Raw genomic sequence first — 18,828 nt, 5'->3', positions numbered from 1 at the left:
TCCCTACTTAAGAACGGGGTTCCCTCACCCCAAACTAGCTGGCCTCCCCTCCCCCCAGCAGACCGCTGAGATGTGCTGCGGCAGTCCCGCCACCCGCGTCCTCTGCGGCGAGAAAAGCCGCTCCGCGTCACCCTGGTCTGCTGGGGGGGACTCCCCCAGCAGACCAGGGAGACGCAGAGCAAAGCCGCGGAGGACGCGAGCGGCGGGACCGCGGCTTGTCTTGGCGGTCCCACTGCCCGCGACTTCCGCAGCGAGAAAAGCCGCTCCGCATCTCCCTGGTCTGCTTTTCTCGCTGCTGGTCAGTTTCAGCAGTGGCTGAATCAGGACCCCTGGGGTAGAACACCTGGGGGGCTGTCGGGTTGGTCCCACAGCGCAGAGGTGCGGCGCTACTAGACCAACCCAGCAGCACCCAAGCTGCTCTGCCCCAGGCGTCCCCAAGTCAGCCGCTGCTGAAACTGACCAGCGGCTGACTACAGGAAGCCCGAGGCAGAGCAACTCTGCCTCGGGCTTCCTGTAGTCAGCCGCTGGTCAGTTTCAGCAGCGGCTGAATCGGGGACACCTGGGGTACAATATGTACTAGTTCCGACTTACATACAAATTCAACTTAAAAACAAACCTACAGTCCCTATCTTGTACGTAACCCGGGGACTGCCTGTAGTAACTCTTTTATCATCCCTCCATTGGCCTATTTACCACTGATAGTGAAAGATCAATTAGTGACCAAGACAGTAAAGGGGAAGAAAGTTAGGTTGTTTCTTTGTCAGGTGTGTGCTTCATGTCTAGAGCCCTGCAAATGCACAGATGTCCACTTTATGTCCACAGGTACCTGCATCCGTTGTAGATGTGGCTATTCACAGCTCATTTTTGTGGTTATGGATGCAGTTGCAGATACAAATTTTGTTTCGCAGATATCCACTTTATGTCTGCAGGTACGTGCATCCATGGATGTCAGTGAAGATATCCACGACTCATTTCTGAGGATGCCCTACATATTAGAGATTGTGTTTTCCTGCTTGTTTTTTTAAACTAAGAAATATTAAGAATGTCAAATCTGAACTTTTTTAAAGACTGTTAGAGGACTCCAATGTGATTTTGAGGTTCCTCAGCTGTAAATGGAGTGTTAGTTGAGACTTTAAAAAATATATATAGATATATAAAAATGGAGATTGCCTATCTCCTAGAACTGAAAGGGGCCTTTCAAGGTCATTGAGTTGAGTCCAGTCCCCTGCCTTCACAACAGGACCAAGTACCATCCCTGACAAATTTTTGCCTCAAATTGCCTCTGCAAGAATTGAACTCACAACCCTGGATTTAGCAGGCCAATGCTCAAACCACTGAGCTATCCCTCCCCCTTTAAGAAGAACAACTTTTCTCCCAAATATTTCTTAAGTTTTTTAGTTAAATAGGAAACGAGGCTTCTAGTGGACCCCTAAACAGCTCCACGCTCCTAATTACTATTTAAATCTTTAAAATTGCCATAAATTTTTACTTTAAAACCGACAAGGAATGTCAGTAATGAATTTTAGGTAAGTTATTAAAGAAACAGCTAACTACAAGATAGGAACTAGAGATAACTTTCCATTCATTCAGCTGTTTATTGGAGAAATATGTAGCATACGTCTGCAGATCCTGCAAGAAAAAGTGCAAAATCACCCTGAAGGAAGTCGAGAAGATTTAGCTCAAAAAGGCATTCCATCTATAACTTCCCAGATATGAGTTCTAATACCAACAAGGGAATTCAGATAGGTGAAAAGTAGCCTGATAGGGAAAGATGTATAAACTGATCTTTTTATTCTCAGCAATGTTTAGACTGTATTTTAACTCTAAAACCAAGTTCTTCCAAACTCTGGAAAAGAAAGAATGAAATCAGTAAGTAATTATGTTGGTAAATAACAGTAAATAACAAAAAGACATCGGGCTGTCAGGTGTCCGGTATTCTACCAGAAAGTGCAGTTTTTGCGCCCTCTGTCTGGTAAAAAAACATTCAGAAAATAACAGGCGTGTGCAATGTCCGGTATTTTCTGTTTTTCCTGCTGGGCGCCAGATGGAAGCCTGGCGGGGGCGGGAGGAGTGGCTGGGAGACGGGGCCGCAATCAGTGCTTGGAGCCTGTGCTAGCGTGCAAAAGCCTGGCAGGGGCTGGGAGCATGGCTGGGACTGCCAGCCACACACGCCCGTCCGGCTTCTGCATGCAACCACAGACTCCCAGCGCCGATCGTGGCCCCACCTCCCAGCTGCGAGCCTGTGGTTGCGTGCAGAAGTGGGCAGGGGAAGAGGGAGTGGCTGGGAGGTGGGGCGCAATCTGCGCTGGGAGCCCTCAGCTGATTGCATCTGAGGAGCAGTGACGCCTTGGGGAGGAGGAGAAGCCCTGTCCCTGCTCCTGAGCGCTATTCAAGCACGTTGTGGTGCCATAGTCCGGGAGAGAAGCCCGCAGGTGCTTTGTAGTTGCATTTAGGCACCTTCCGTGGGCTCTCAGCCGAAACTGACTGGGGTGGAATTTCTGCTTCTTCCCACTGGGACACCCAAAGACCTGGCTATGGGGGAGTCACCTTCCTACCCATGGTCACCCTCTCCCCCGCCCTGCCATTGTGTTGCCCCAGGGTTTGCCTCTCTCTGCTTTGGGTAGCAGGTGGCTGCTTTGCAGAGCTTTGTTCCCTGTTTGGTGGCTCAGGATGTTTGGTGTGGATGTTTTTTTTTTTTTTTTTTGCTCGACAAATTTTAGCCCATGCGTTCAGTATTTTTTGGGAGACCATCTGGCAACCCTAAAAAGACAATATATTAAATACATGTATGGTCACTTGGCTGCTGTGTATTTTTAAATTTCTGCATGTTGGTTTCATTTTTTCCCCAGTCCCCATACAGTCTGTGGGGAAAGAAAGCATTATAATGTAAACATCTTTGTTCTGGAAAAATACTTTTTTCATAGTAAGAGCTAATTTAAATGCCCTTTTTCTTAAAGTGTTTTCTCAGATTAAGTTTTTTATATTTTATGCATTGAATTTTTCTGTTTTCAAAAAATAAGGAACAAATCCATTTTTTAGCATTGTTTTGACAATAATTCTACTATACTCAGTCAAAAGCCTCTTTAATACACAGATTTAAGTTTGGGGGGTTTTATGCTAATGATTGATTTGCTCTTCAATTATATTATTTGATTCCCATAATAACATACATGTGATCTGAATGTAGAACTTTAGGCCCTGATTCCACACTAGCTTTTGTTAATACTTACTCAAGCCTTAAACCTTCAATTTTCTTGAAATTTTCAGTCTTGGTTAGATAAAAAGAAAGGTCTATAAAATTGACTTCTCATTAAATCTTAAGAGCAAATTTTAGCTGAATTGAATAAACTATAGATGTGCAACAAAAGTCATTGTATGCAGTTAACCAAAGTTATAACTTGTTATATGTTATTTTGTTGTGTGCACACGCATGGGCGTATATTTATTTTAGGAGGGAAAAGTTTCACATGCTTATTAGAGACTTGCTAAAGGCTTACAGTTTAATTCCCTGAAGATTCTGTCTAAACTGATCATGTGCCAACCTGGGGCTGAGGAGAACTATTCCCTGCTGTCGCAGAGAGGAAAAAAGCCAAACCTCAGCAAGAGATAGGATTGACAACCCTTCTGGTTTAACTGGAATTCTCCCAAATTAGGCTCGATCTCTCAGAGGCACCTGAAGTCAAACCAGAAGATCAGCCACTAAAAGCCCAGCACCATAGCAGAGCTAAGGCAAGCTCACTACCTATGGGTATGTCTACACTACCCCCCTAGTTCGAACTAGGGGGGAAATGTATGCATACTGAACTTGCTAATGAAGCCCGGGATTTGAATTTCCCGGGCTTCATTAGCATAAAGCCGGCGCCACCATTTTTAAAAGCCGGCTAGTGCGAACCCCGTGCCGCGTGGCTACACACGGCACGGACTAGATAGTTCGGATTAGGCACTAGCCGGCTTTTAAAAATGGCGGCGCCGGCTTTATGCTAATGAAGCCCGGGAAATTCAAATCCCGGGCTTCATTAGCAAGTTCGGTATGCATACATTACCCCCCTAGTTCGAACTAGGGGGGTAGTGTAGACATACCCTATCATAGTCCCATGCTGCTCCCAGAAGCAGCCAGCATGTTCCTGCCTGTGGCCCCTTAAGCAGGCATGGAGAGACAGGGGGCCTCCACGTGCTGCCCCCACCCTGACTGACAACTCCGCAACTCCCATTGTCTGGTAACTGTAGCCAAGGGGAGGTGCAGAGGCAATTTTTTCAGTCTTGGGCAACACATGCAGCTATCTTTCTCCCCCTCCTCACCCACATAGGAGCCACAGGAAACACCATGCCAACCACTTTCAAGAGTAGTGTGGGGCCAAGGCAGGCAGGGAGCCAGCACTCCAAACACTTGTCCTGAACCCCTTCCTGCACTAAAACTCCCTCCCAGAGCTTGCACTCCTCACTCACTTCCACAAGTCAACCCCCTATCCCATCCCAGGGAAAGTGAGGGAGGGGGATAGAGTCAGTGGAGATAGGGCCTCAAAAAAGGGGCAGAGCCCTGGGGTGGGAGGTGTGAGGCAAGGGTATTGGGGTTGCATAGTCAGATGGGTGGCAACCCTAACCAGGGATGAGAAGAGTAGATTTGGAGAAGAAGCCTAGGGTGGGGAAGATTGGGCATAAAAGCTGGTGGACAGGAGGAAGACTTGGAATTCCAGGGGAGACTGGGACTCAGAGGAGACAGATCAGATTGGGAGCAGTGATTAAAGCCCAAGAGTCCCTTAAAATAAGATTTGTCCTATGAAAGAGGGTATCTACACTATGCTAAAGAGTATAATAATTATACTTAAATTACTTTAAAAAAAGGTTTGGGGGAATTGCAGAAGAATGGGGAAGAGAAAGAATAACTAAGAATTATTAACTCAGCAAATTCGGTTCTAAAACTACTAATCTAGACTAAATTTTAAATTAAACATAAACCTAGAGGCACTGCTAATTGTTCTTTTTCAAGCCCTTGGATATAGAAAGAACCAAGGCAGGGGAAGGGTTAGTCTCACAGAGCTATGTAACTAGCAGGAGCAGCGTGAGACAGGTACAGTGCATTTGGGACCCAAGTTGGCACTGCTACTGAAATTCTCAGATGGCAGATGCATATTAACCTTAGGTGGAGCATCTATAAATTGGTGGCAGTTTGTCAGGGTTAGCCCCTCACGGGCCACTACCACTATATTTATATGCACCTCCACAAGTACCACCAGTCGCAGCTCCCGTTTGCTGCAGCCCACTGCTCTTGGGCATTGGGAGTGGCGGGAAGCAGCACAGATCAGGACAAAACTTCCCACAGCTCTCCTTAGCCAGGAATGATAATATGGTGGGCAGGAGAGATGCCAGGAGCTAGCCTTGGCGTACTGGATCCAGCCCATAGGTAGGAATTTGCCCATCCTGTCCTACAGGGATTCTCCTTGAAAATGAATCTCAGTGCACTCAGATATAGACCCTTCAGAAAGCAGATGCTACATGCTGAACAAAACAGTTTTACACTAACCACATATATCCCGAGAGTCAATAGCATTTAAGTAGCTCAATAAACCAAGCTAACACCATCTTAATTCCATAGTAGAAAATGTCACTGTAGGTAATTTAGGACATCAATAGGAGCGTAGAGTCAGGAGGACATTTTATTAGTGACATAATCACCCCCACAAGAGTTTGTGGAAAAATGACTTTTCACTTTAAAGTATTGTGAAATCCTTAATATTTTTTTCTTACTAGCACAACTTTATTTGTAAATAAATTTGCTTTTTATTGCATATGCGACATGTGCGCACAGTCAAAATCATGTTAAAATATTATTGTTACAGGGCAAAGTTAAGCATTCAAAAGCTAGGAAATACCAGAGTTAAGGTTTCCTGTACAACTTTAGTTTGGCACCCTTGTACACAGGCATTATGATTTACTCTTTAATAAATGATTGTATACAATTTTTCACTAAAACTCCTCCCCCTAGGTACATCTACACTGCACTGTAGGTCGAAATAAGATATGCAATTTGACCTATGCAAATTGTATATCTTTTTTTAATGTTATTTCAAAATAGCTTACTTCGAAATTTGGCGCTGTATATACAGCACTTCTTTAGAAATAAATCGCTATTCAAAAACGTCCCTTACTCCTCATGGAATGAGGTTTACAGGGGCATCTGAATAGCAAGCTTTTGTTATATTTCAAAATAATGGGTGTGTTCAGAAGACACGGAATAGCTATTTTGGGATACCTTCAGTGTCCTGAAGTAGCGCTGCAGTGTAGAAGTAACCTCAGTGAACAGAATGGATGGTGCTCACTTAGGCTACGTACTTTCGAAAAAGCCTCTTTTGAAAAAGAGCATCTAGGCTACAACCAGTACTTTCGAAAAAGCAAGCCGCTTTTTCGAAAGAGAGCACACAGGCAGTCTGGATGCTCTCTTTCAAAAAAACAGTTTGCATTACATAGCGCCTTTTTTCGAAAAAGCACTTTCGAAAAAAGGCGTTCTTCCTTGTAAAATGAGGCTTTCTGCAGTCGAAAAAACTGCCACATTCTTTCGATTTGCTTTCAAAAGAACGCAGCAAGAGTCTAGACGCAGGGGAAGTTTTTTTGAAAAAAAGGCCACTTTTTTTTTAAAAAAACCATGTAGTCTAGACACATCCTTAGAGAGGAGCTGTTTAATTTTTTTTTTTCAATCAGTGGGTGGCCCATGATTTATTTACTGCACTCCATTCAGTTTCTGGTCTGAAGACAAAATTATTAATTTCCTCAAGGGTTTTTATGGTGCTTATCACTGTCATCTCTGAGTGATACAAAAACATTATTCATTTTCACAACATCCTTGTGAAAACAATTATCCTCTAATTACAGAAGGGGAATATAGAATACAGAAGGGGACTTTCTGAGATGAAGAAAGTCAAAACTGTCAATTTTCAGCACCCAATTTGAGATGCCTAGGATCTCATTTTTCAGACTACACCATACTATATAGCACTTTTTTAACATATAAAACACAGCTCCAGTTAACTTCAGTTGCAGCTGTGTGTGTGCCATACTTCTGCAAATCAGAGCTCAAGGTCTCAATTCAGGGCTCCAGAAAATGATAGTCACACTTTAGTAATCCTTGCAAAAAGGCTGGTGTAAAGTGATTTGCTTAGCATCACACAGAATTCTGTGGCAGAGGCAGGGGATGGAATCCAGTTCCCTAGAGCAGCATTTAACTGCTTTAACCACAGGACCATTTTTTTCCTCTCTCTGTAATCCTCTGCCTCATTCACCAAACACCTTCCATATTCTGCAAGATTCCTAAAGAGAACAGCTTCCTTCACTATTCAACCATGATTCACCTCCAGAGAAGGTCCATCCCAGGCACAGATGGAAGCAGTGATCCTGTGGAAAAATAACATGTTGTTATATCATTAGAGACTTCATGACAGTGATGCGCACAGGGACCCTTAATTTTGGTATTTTCTAACCTTCGAATGCTTGACTTGACACCCCTAATAATATTCTTTTCAAGTTAATATTTGTGTACTTTCCTTGATTTAAAAAAAAAAAAAACCTGAAAAATCAGCAATTCCATCACATGGCCTCAAACTCATATTGACATTCACATGAGTCATCAGCAGGGTTAGAATCTTTCAGTCCATCACACAGACATCTTCCATTTGAGTTCACAGTCACTGACAGCAGCAGTAGGTTATCATCCTTGATGGGAGACAAGACCTTTGCCAGAGAATATAACAGGAGATGCTCTAACAGCAGAGGAATGGTGAGACTCCAGAATCTTGGGTTCAATTCTAGCTTTTGGAGGGATGTGTTCTCCAATGGGCACAGATTCATTAATGGATAATGGAATGGATTGCACCCTCAGCAGGTTCGTGGCAGATAGCAAGCTGGAGGGAGCAATAGATACACTGGAGGGTACAGATAGGGTTCAGAATGACCTAGACAGATTGGAGAATTGGGCCAAAAAAAATCTAAGGTTCAACAAGAACAAGTGCAAAGTTCTGCACTAAGGACAAAAGAATCCCATGCAGTGCAACAGGCTGCTAAGTAGCAGTTCTACAGAAAAGGCGTTGGGGATTTCAATGGATGAGAAACTGGATATTAGTCAACAGGGTGCCCTTGGTTGCCAAGAAGAATAACATTTACTTACTGGGCTGCATGAGTAGGAGCATTGACAGCAGATCGAAGGACCTGTTTATTCCCCTCTGTTTGGCACTGGTGAGGCTACATCTGGAGTATTCAGCACTGGTGAGGCCAGCATGGGGTCCCCCACTACAGAATGGATGTGCACAAATTGAAGAGAATCCAGCAAAGGGCAATTAAAATGATTAGCTGGCTGGGGAATGTGATTTATTAGACGAGGAAGAGGAAACTGGGCTTCTTTAGTCTGCAGAAGTGTGTGGGGGGATTTGATAAGTCTTTAACTATCTAAAGGAGAATCCAAAGAGCATGGGGCCAGGCTATTCTCACCAAGTGCAGATGACAGAACAAGGAGCAATGGTCTCAAGTTGCAATGGGGAGGTCTAGGTTGTATATTAGAAAAGCCTATTTCACTAGGAGGGTGATGAAGTACGAGGATTGGGTTACATAGGGAGGTGATGGAATCACTATCCTTAGAAGTTTTTAAGGCCACATGCTTGACAAAGTCCTAACTAGGATAGTTGGGGTTTGTCCTGTTTTGAGCAGGGGATTGAACTAGATGATCTCTAGAGAGTTCCTCCGACCCTAATATTCTATGATGCTATGTTCTTTTCTGTTTTCCCAAAGTTCTTTTTTGCCCCTCCCTGTCCAAGCCATGAATCTTCCCCACCACAGGCTTTTTATCTCAATCCCATTTTCCTCACTTATCTCAATGTCAGCTTCCACTCTTTAGGCAACTCATCTGAATCCCAATCTCTTTGCTCTGACAGTCTCAGGCCCATCTCGTCAAGTCCCAGTTTTCCCTCCTGGCTTCTCATCTGATAGATCTCTTCTGTCTGGCCTCCAATAACCTCCAAACTCACCTTCCTCTCTCCACAGTTCCAGGCTCTGCTTCCCCAGGCTCTTACTCCAATTCCAATGCCCTCTTAAAAATACCAAAGACCCAACTCCTTTGCCCAATCTCCTAAATAGCCAATCCCAAACTCTCCTACCACTCACTTGTTTCACTCTGTCCCCTTCGGCTTCTTACCTCTTTCCTCTTGTTCTGTCTGTCTTCATTCTTTCTGATTTCTTCTTTTTCTCTTCTTTCTTCTGACAAGACGGGAGAGGATTTGAGGAAAAGAGAGAGTGAGAGCTAGGGCATGGAAGGCTTGAAAATGTTCTCCAAGTTGAAGGAAACAAAAAAGTTAAAAGAGAATGTTTGCAGCCTCACTCTTTTATGTTGGCCTAAACTGATGGGATGTGTTGGTTGGTTGATTTTTTTTTTAACTTCTTAATGTATGGTATCATGAGGCAAAATTCTGTTCCTACTTAGCTAAGTAATTCTTGGTTCCAATGGAGTAGCCGTGGTGTGAGTTGATAATTAGGTTTATGGACTGTAAGAATTATATTGTAAAGTGGATGAAGAGAAAAAATACTGCAGTAGTTTTACACACCCTTTTTGGGAAGATTGGCATTCAAAATAAAATGAAGTGTCAGTACTGTACAGCTCAACTGTTTGTCAAGTCATGTGTCTGCTATATTTTAGTTTGTGAAGTTCATTTCATACTTCTTCCGAGCGCAGGTATGCTCATTATCCCCTCACCCAGCATTAATCCACGGCATTCATTAAATCATGTGCCTAAAACATGCTACGGGTAGCCAAGGCAAATATCCATTTATAGTCTCCATTCTGGTGTTATTCAGAACATGCTTATGTGGTTTTTGTGAAGCCAAGCTTAGAGAGGTTTAATTATTTTTTCTTTTTAGCAAACTTCCTAGAACAGGACAAATTAAATAGTCAAACCCATAACTAATTTTCCTAAGAATAGTGTTTCTATTCCCAGTCTGAAGAAAAAACTGTTAATACTGGCAGAGTATTTGGCACAGTATCATACTAGATAGACTTCCTAAAGAGACTATTTACTAAACAGAGTATTTGGCAGGTTATAGTCTAGTCTTTAACTAGAAAGATTATGGTAAGTGAAAAACTCTCATAAAGTGTATGAATAAATTAATAAGAATATGAATTTGTTATACAGCATTTAACATTATGTCACTGTTATAATCCTTTATGACAGGGTAATCAGTAATAAAACAGTGCAGTGAGTACCAATTAAGGAATATCAAATCAATGGGTATGCTGCTCATGCTGATTTAAACAGGAGCTGATTGGAATAAATGGATTTAATATATACTTATTTGCAGACTGTAGCTGTTCTAGCACGTCTACAGAAACTAGTCTATGAATAAGCTAAAGATGTTACCTACTTATATTTCTAATGGAAGACTAAAGGGAAACATTAAATTAAAAATAGTCTTGAGTTGTGCTGTGTGGTGAAACATACAATGTAAATGTGAATTTTCCAGCTAGCATTAACAATCTTTGTAGGACAATTTATAAAGGAAATGTATCTGCCACTTGTTAAGTATGTACCTGTTTTTACTGCCTGATCTGCGAATGCAACGTATGCTTGATTTTTTTTTTATAATACTAGGAAATCTTTGCAATTTTATATCCTCTGCTTCTATTTTTCCACATTGCATTTGGAGCCATGAAAATTCTCTTTACTCCCTCACACCATCAAACTTTTTGACACATTTTACACTTAAACCCTGCATCGGTCTGCCATCCTGTTGGTGGAGGAGACCTATACACCTCTCCCTCCTGACCCTGTCAGCATAACACCAAGATAGGTTTGTTTTGTTTTATTGCCTCTTTTTCCTTTCATCATGCAATACTGCAGTTAACCTTTTGGCTCACGCTATTGGCACTAGCTAAAATGCTTATGAGAGTGCTTTATCATACTAGAATACCAGAAAGAAGCACACAAGGAGTCCTGAGTATGTGCCTGACACTAGGTAGATTGTTCCAAATCCCACCAAGGATCAGAGGAAAGTAGGTAGAGATCCCCTGGTCCCTTTATCTATTCATTTACTGTTTCACAATAGGATTTGATCTTCTCCTTCAGTTTTGGTGTCATTCAGGCAGGCAATGATACAAGGGTAGCTAATTTAATAAAACATGCTTTTCTCAGTGGGGATGGGGATGTTCCCATTCCATAATTGTTTATTTTATTATTCCATACATTGAGCTTTTCATGCTTTGTCTTCATGGGTATGTCTACACTGCCCTCCTAGTTCGAACTAGGAGGGTAATGTAGGCATACCGCACTTGCAAATGAAGCCCGGGATTTGAATTTCCCAGGCTTCATTTGCATAAGCGGGGCGCCGCCATTTTTAAAACCCCGCTCGTTCGAACCCCGTGCAGCGCGGCTACACGGGACACGAACTAGGTAGTTCGAACTAGGCTTCCTAGTTCGAACTACTGTTACTCCTCGTGGAATGAGGAGTAACGGTAGTTCGAACTAGGAAGCCTAGTTCGAACTACCTAGTTCGTGCCCCGTGTAGCCGCGCTGCACGGGGTTCGAACGAGCGGGGTTTTAAAAATGGCGGCGCCCCGCTTATGCAAATGAAGCCCGGGAAATTCAAATCCCGGGCTTCATTTGCAAGTGCGGTATGCCTACATTACCCCGCTAGTTCGAACTAGCGGGGTAGTGTAGACATACCCCATGTGTCTCAATACTTTAAATATATCAGGAGCACAAATATACTGCATATAGTCTTCCAACAAATGTTAGTGCTCACAATGTATATGGATAGGACTTGATTCTTCTCTCATGCACATCAGAGAATATGTAGGAGCAACCCCATTAAACTCAGGCTATGTCTAGACTGCTGCTTTTTTTCAGAAAAAGGTACGCAAATTGTGCTTCGCAATTTGCGTACCTTTTTCCGATTTGTTTTTTTGAAAGAGGCTTTTCTGAAATTCGGCCCATCTAAAATTGGCCAAATTTTGGGAAAAAAACTCCTTTTCCAGAAGAGTCCATATTCCTCATAAGATAAGGAGTACAGGGCTTCCAAAAGAGTACATCTGCTCTTCCACAAAAAATATTGGAAGAGCAGGCAAGTTCCCTGCAGTGGAGTTTTTCCGGGTACCTCTGGTTTCCCGGAAAAACTCTGTAGTCTAGACATTGCCTCAGCGGAGTAAGGAGTTACAGTGGTGTAGATGAGGGGAGAACTGGGCTACGCTGAAATGCAGCTGGTGGTTTATATGAAAAGTTACCTGCTTTGCAGTTCCCATCATAAATGTCCTATTAATATTATTTACATCTTGTCCCATCAACTTTTAACCTAATTATCAATAATCAGTTATACTTAGAGCATCTTAAATTTTCTTCCTAAAAGGCTAGGAAGTTGGCACCTGCCTAGACTGCGTTCTCTCTAATCTTTGCCATACATGTGTAGAATAAAATTATGTGCACCAAGGCATGTGCAAATGTTCAGTACAAATAGGCACAGTTTACAGGGAACAATGACATTTAACCCCAGATTTCAAGATGTCAATTACCAAAAGTTTAAATGATGCAGAATGCAAATAGCATATCTTAGTGTCGTCTTCTCATTCTAGATGTCATTACTACTTACGGTTGGATTCTTTCTAGTCTTGATATTCAATGTTGTTTATTTTTATAATTCTAAAACCTTAGTTTAATGTCAACCTTCCTTCTACATGTAAAGGATTTGATAGTTTCAATTCCACCACTACTAGATTTCTATCCTCCACACAAAATCCCACTCACGTAATTTACCTTGCTGTTTTGCATAATTAGCTGTGTGTGCTCTGATGAACAACTGGTTTGAGTTAGAGCAGAGTCAAATTATTCCTCCCTAAAATGCTGTTAATCCAAATCTGAATTAAAATAGAGTACCTGTACTGGTTCTATTGTCTGAGCAATACATGACCTGAAAACCGAAGGCTTGATCTTCCAGCCTGCTCAGGTCTTTAAAGTTCATAAATTAAATAATTGCTCTAAGATGCATTAAAATCAGATTTCTTTGTTAGCTTTGATGATATTTGTTCTACATAAAAGTCAAAATATGACACAAGCAGTCAGAATGAGAAAAGAAAAAAAAGCAGTCTTTGAAAGGTAGCATCTGTTTATTCCGTAGCCTTGTTTTTAAGTGATGAGCATTTCATAGAATCATAGCTATATTTCCTGAAAAGAGAATCTTTTGCATTTTTAGAAGCTATGAAATACATTTCTGTTCTGTTCTGATCTGTTCTGTAAGGTCTTTCTCATGTCAGCTGCACCTGCTCTATTTGCATGTGAATTCTGAATGATTCTTGTCCTATGTGACACTTATGAAATGTCTGTCTGTTCTTTTTTTCCTTTTTAATTCTCAAGCTCACTATTTGGATAAGATAGTTAAAGGTACTGTATATTCACTCTTTGCTGACATTCCTGTGCCTACATGTTTATTGATATATTGACCACTTTATAGCAACCACTGCACTAGATTTGATAAAAGTTATTTTTTCTTGTGTATTCCATGAATAGTAAATTTGGTTCACATCATTTTTAATACATACCTCAGATTTAAAATACTAAGTCTTTTGTGTCACTTGAGAACATTTAACTAATTGTTCCATAAGTTTCAATATATACTGTATAAATACGTTAATTTTTTTCCAAACCAAAAACTGAAGATAATGGTACATTTGCTGTTTGTTTTATTAATCCTGCTAGTTGGGCATTTTGTTGTGAAGCATTAAATATTTAAGAAAAGAATCAAAATTACTCTCTTGTCACAGAGGAAGAAACCATCAGTTCTAATGAGCAACTCAATTAATTTTGTATGTAGATTCTTTTGCCTCCCTTTCTCTACATGTTTGAAAACCTGTGTGAAATCCTATTTTATATATTGCATGAGAAGCTGTTAAAAACTTTACATTGTTTGCAGTTGAAAGGATCAGGGACACAAAAATTCAGGGGCAGAATAAAGCCCAACATAAAACAGCAAAGATTCTCATATCTTCAGTTATGGTAAAAAAAATAGGGGGAAAGTACTTTGAAAAGAAAATCCTTATCCCTCTTTTCCCAAATTACCTTTTTTCCTGTTTCTGTGCTTTTTTTCATTAGAATATGGCAATATTCATGACAATATCCAGGCTTTCATAATAAGTCTTGAATGCACTTAGGTGGCTTCTGTAACACTTTGTCAGTAGAGGAATTAAATCTCTGTCATCTATAGACGAAGCGAAAAATGTGTACAGAAGCAAAATTAGTTAATACAGTTGGCAGCTGCAGCCGCAAAAGACAAAGGGCAGCAAGACTAATTTTGGCCTGGCATGATGACATGATATCCATAAGTATAACTCCATTATACCTTCTTGAGAGGCTGTTAGGATTCCCTTCCTTCTATGCCTACTAATTTTACAAACGTCATAATACCTTATAAATTTGTTTTTGTTTCACGTAGCTGGAGAAGGGAGTCAGTAAATTAGTAATTCCTTAGAAGAAAAATTAATATAATTATCTTGAACAGATTGTTCCAAGAGTGACTAATCATTAACCAAAGCCAGGCAGTTTTCCAGTTTACAAAGATAATAGGTATCTAAAGCAAAACTAATTAAAATTTTAAAATGCTGTGGCAAGTTTTATTTATTTTTATGCTGTGTAAAGTTACAAATAACTGTTGTGTCCAAAAATATCTGATTTGTAGCCATCACTACTACTTAGGATATTTATACCATTTCTGTACTTGCTTCTGTCAATGTCTTATCACTATCATAGATAAGAAACTAAAATCTACATATTTATAAAGTGTCATCATCCTCATACAGATCATGTTGGCTGCATGCCAGATTTCATCAGTAGGAAGTGACAGATATTGTTTTTTATGTAATGTTAGACTGAAAACAATTACAGATTTTGGATATATTAAATTATTTTAATTGTTTCCCAAATTTTCCCTCCTTGGCCATAAAAGCAGACAAGATAGGATATAAAGGTAACAGCACAAAAGCCTTAGGGAGATTGTCACAAAGAATCACTCTCCGCTATCTGTCTTGAAGCACGTCACTACCGTGTTTTTGTTCAGTCTATCAATGTTTTATTGTGGTCCTTATGGTATTTCATTTTGTCCGTCCTAAGTAATCAAATACGCACAGCTATTACATTTAGTTGGAAATCCTGTCGGTCCTGTCCCATCCGTATGCAGCCTGAATCCTAATGTTTGTTAGAATAGATGCTAAGCTGCTTCACTATTTCCTGGGCTTTGCTTATTCTGTGAAAAGGAATGTACTTTTGGCATAAAGTATAGTCATTAAAAACTGGCCTATACTTTGTGTGATTATTTAATGCACTGTAATTTCACATGAATATACGGCAACTCTGAGACCAGATAAAATTAATGTTCTCTTTTACTGCCTGCATAGAATCATACTCGCTTTCATACTTCAGAATCTGGAGGGATTTATTTAAAGTAATGAGGAGCTTAACAAAATCTTTACCAGCAAGTGACCAATATTGTACAGGGCAAATATTAATCTACACCACAAGTACAGAAATGGTTTCATTGTACTTGCCTGTGTTTTGCGCTGTGCGCTCCTCTCTTGTTATTTGTCAAAGAAAATAAAAACTTAATTTTGTCTGGCCTGCAGGTATTTTAGAGGATTGTTGCATATATTTCCTGCCTGCACAGGTAAGTGGTGTCTCAAGTGTCAGGTCAATCAAAGATGCCACTTTGTTAAGAATTAGATTTCCCTAGGTAATGTTGCTGTTCCTCTCCATGTGCAATTACAGTATTTGTGCTGTTATAAAGGCCTGTTCCCAGTAAGTGTCCCCTGTTCGTATTTTTCTTAGACTGAAAATAATTGCAATATTTAAATCACTTTTGGTTTCCTTCTTTGTCTCTTTTGACAGAGGGTTGCCCTGGTCTGTGCAATAGCAATGGAAGATGTACATTGGACCAAAATGGTTGGCATTGTGTTTGCCAGCCAGGATGGAGAGGAGCAGGATGTGATGTAGCCATGGAAACTCTGTGCACTGATAGCAAGGACAATGAAGGAGGTAAGACTAAACAAAGTGAAAATTTAACATTGGGGAAAATATATTGAGAAGCAAGGGGTTTTACAATGAGGTGAAAAAATACTGCTATGAGCAACATACCCACATTTTACTAGCTTGATTAGATGCATGTAAAAATAGCTGGTACTACAACGCTTACTGCCTTCATGTGAGATGCCAGCAAATCCTTAAGAGATGGCTACAAAGGTGTACTTAGAAATCTATTAGTGACCCATTAGATTCCAGATTGTTATTTTATGGAAGGACAAACAGTATTGTCTTAATTCCATGATTCCATGAGCATTAGAAACATATTGTACACAAATACAGAACAGTTGTAAAATCCCTACTAAGGCAGCATTTTCATTGATTTCATTCATTAGGAATTTACATTGAGTGAAAGGACTGCATAAGGATTTTGCACCATTGGAAACAATTGCATCACAGGCTGTGTGCACACAATAAGAATATCTCATTTAACCATAACCTGTGAAGACAGGTATTTAACAGGGCACTCCCAGCCTCATATAGTTACTTGCAATCCTGTGGTCTGTCACTTATCCAACAAGCTGAATATTTCTTTTTAAATAACAAGGCCCTAGTCCACAATGAAATGGGTGTGGGACCAGTTGGATTAGGGATTTACCTTTGTACAGCACACTGCTAGATTGGGACCTAAAAGTAATGTAAAAGGTAGATTTTACTTACGAACATGTCTTCAGAGTCACATCTACCATGTGAAGGAAATAATATAGTAAAATATTAGATGGAACTTCACATCACCTCTGATGCCTCTCTGTCCCCATCTCAGATTCCAACCCAGTTTTCACAGGGTTCGACACTTGCTGTTTGGAGTCTCTTTTTTGCCATGTGTAGACACACCCATAGGCTACATCTGTAGTTAAAATGAGGCAGTGCTGTTGCTGTGCCACAGTAACAATTCAATGTAGCCACCCGCTACAACAACAGGAGGTTGTTCTCTCATCATTGTAGCTCATCCCTCTGCTCAAGAGGGGGTAGTTAGATAAATGGAAGATTATTCATACCTTTGAGTCATATAGCTGAGTCAACTTAACTTTTTAGAGTAGACCTGGCTTAGTCAAGAGCAACTAACAAGTGCTGCTCATGGAATCATGTTCAGATAAACAAGGTTATGTGAAGGAAGAGGAGAGATGAAAAATTGTGAACATGGAAAAAATATGTAGAAAATAAGGAAAAAGAGAAAAATAAATGACTTAGAAAAAGAACAACTTGCAGGGAGAAAGTTGGTAGTGTTAAGAAAAAAGGGAGAAAAGGTAGAAGTCTAAAGAGAGAAGAAAATAGATTGGGTGAAAGTGAAAACAGAAAGAGGTAAGATATTAGAAACTAAAAGAGAGAGTCAACAGCAAACAGCATACCCTGGAGAGAAAACTAGGGGGTAATGCAAATGTAAAATAAACAGATCAAGGGGAAAAGGAGATATTTTTCTGACCGTAATAAGCACAAGCAATGAGGAAAGAAGAGAGAATAAGTAGAATGAAAGAGAAACCCCACAAGTCTTGAAATTGCTGAAGCAAAACGAAAATAGAATGAAAGAAAACACAGGAAAAATACTTATACAGAGAAATAAGAAATATAAAAGCAGAGGTCTAAGACTTTTAGAACAGTGAAGCTTTTTATTTTAGTTCCAATTTTTTTTATTTTCATAATTAACATTTCATGGTTCCATCTGAAAGGACTGGCAAAATGTTGTTGCAGTAGGATTTTAAGTGACATAGCGACACAATATTACTTTTCAGTGTGTTATTCCATTAGAGGACTGTTTGGCTGAGAAGTTGTTTGTTTTATTTTTTAATTTCTATACCATAGCAAAAAGATTTTTTTACTAATTTCAAACCTTGGTTGGGCGTAATGGAAGGGATTTGAAATAATTTAAATAACTAAATAACCCAATTCTAAGGGATTGAGGGAGGAAAAAGGGGGGAAACTAAGCATCTGTTTTTCCAGAAGTCCACCTAGAGAGCTAACATCCCAATAAACCATCCAGATTACAGAGCACATTATGCAGCAGTAAAAAGACATTTCTTAGCTGTATTTGTTTATTTTAGGACATAAGATATTCAAGCACATTTATTGAATTTATATCGGTGACTATTCTGGACATCGTTCTGCTAGATTCAGTGGTTAAATAATTATTGTTGTCTTGATTACATTAGATAATATGCTTAATGTTACTTAAAAAAAACTATATGGCATTGGCTTAATTCTTAGTTGTTAATGGGATTGATTTTGTGACCTCTCGGGGTATGTCTAAATTACATCCCTTTTTCGAAAAAGAGATGTAGCTTAGACATGCCCTCAGAGTACAGAACTCCCAGTTACTTCAGTTTTAGAACTAAAATATTTTAAACACTTTTCTTTCTAAGCATTGTTGCCATGTTTCTGGAGTGGTTATTCTGTATCTGCATTTTGCTGTAGGATTCCATGCTACTCTCTAGATATCAACCTCTCTTTTAAAGGAAGGATGTTTTTTTCCTTTAATACCCTGGGCTTAGGGTGGATACCAAGTTCTGTGATTAAGCTCATGTTTTAACAATCCAAACAATGACCATAGGTTGAATTCGACTTTTTATGTGCTTGTGAAGAGGAAGAGGACTCCATTTGACTTCAGTGGGATCAAAAATCATGTAGCCAAAAATACAGAATGCTTGTTCCTTCTCATTTAGAAAAATTGCTCCTGCATTACACTACATAAAAATTACCAATATTTTACCATTATCCTGTATGTGGAATTTTCATGTAAGTCAATTGT

General features: G+C 40.1%; 1 protein-coding gene across 20 annotated transcripts in view; it reads left to right on the top strand.

Annotated features, from left to right (window-relative positions):
• TENM3 (teneurin transmembrane protein 3) overlaps positions 1–18,828 on the top strand; it is a 2,279,325-nt gene that overhangs the window by 2,174,621 nt on the left and 85,876 nt on the right. For all 20 annotated transcript variants that reach the window (XM_075930245.2, XM_075930244.2, XM_075930249.2 and 17 more), the window contains one exon: positions 15,894–16,040. In XM_075930245.2, the coding sequence (XP_075786360.1) occupies positions 15,894–16,040 (147 nt within the window). The remainder of the gene's footprint in view (positions 1–15,893; positions 16,041–18,828) is intronic.

Source organism: Pelodiscus sinensis, chromosome 4 (genome assembly GCF_052426305.1).
Source record: "Pelodiscus sinensis isolate ZL-2025 chromosome 4, ASM5242630v1, whole genome shotgun sequence".
NCBI lineage: Eukaryota > Metazoa > Chordata > Testudines > Trionychidae > Pelodiscus > Pelodiscus sinensis.
The sequence above is the reverse complement of the archived record's forward strand: the minus strand, read 5'-3'. Positions and strand labels throughout refer to the sequence as shown.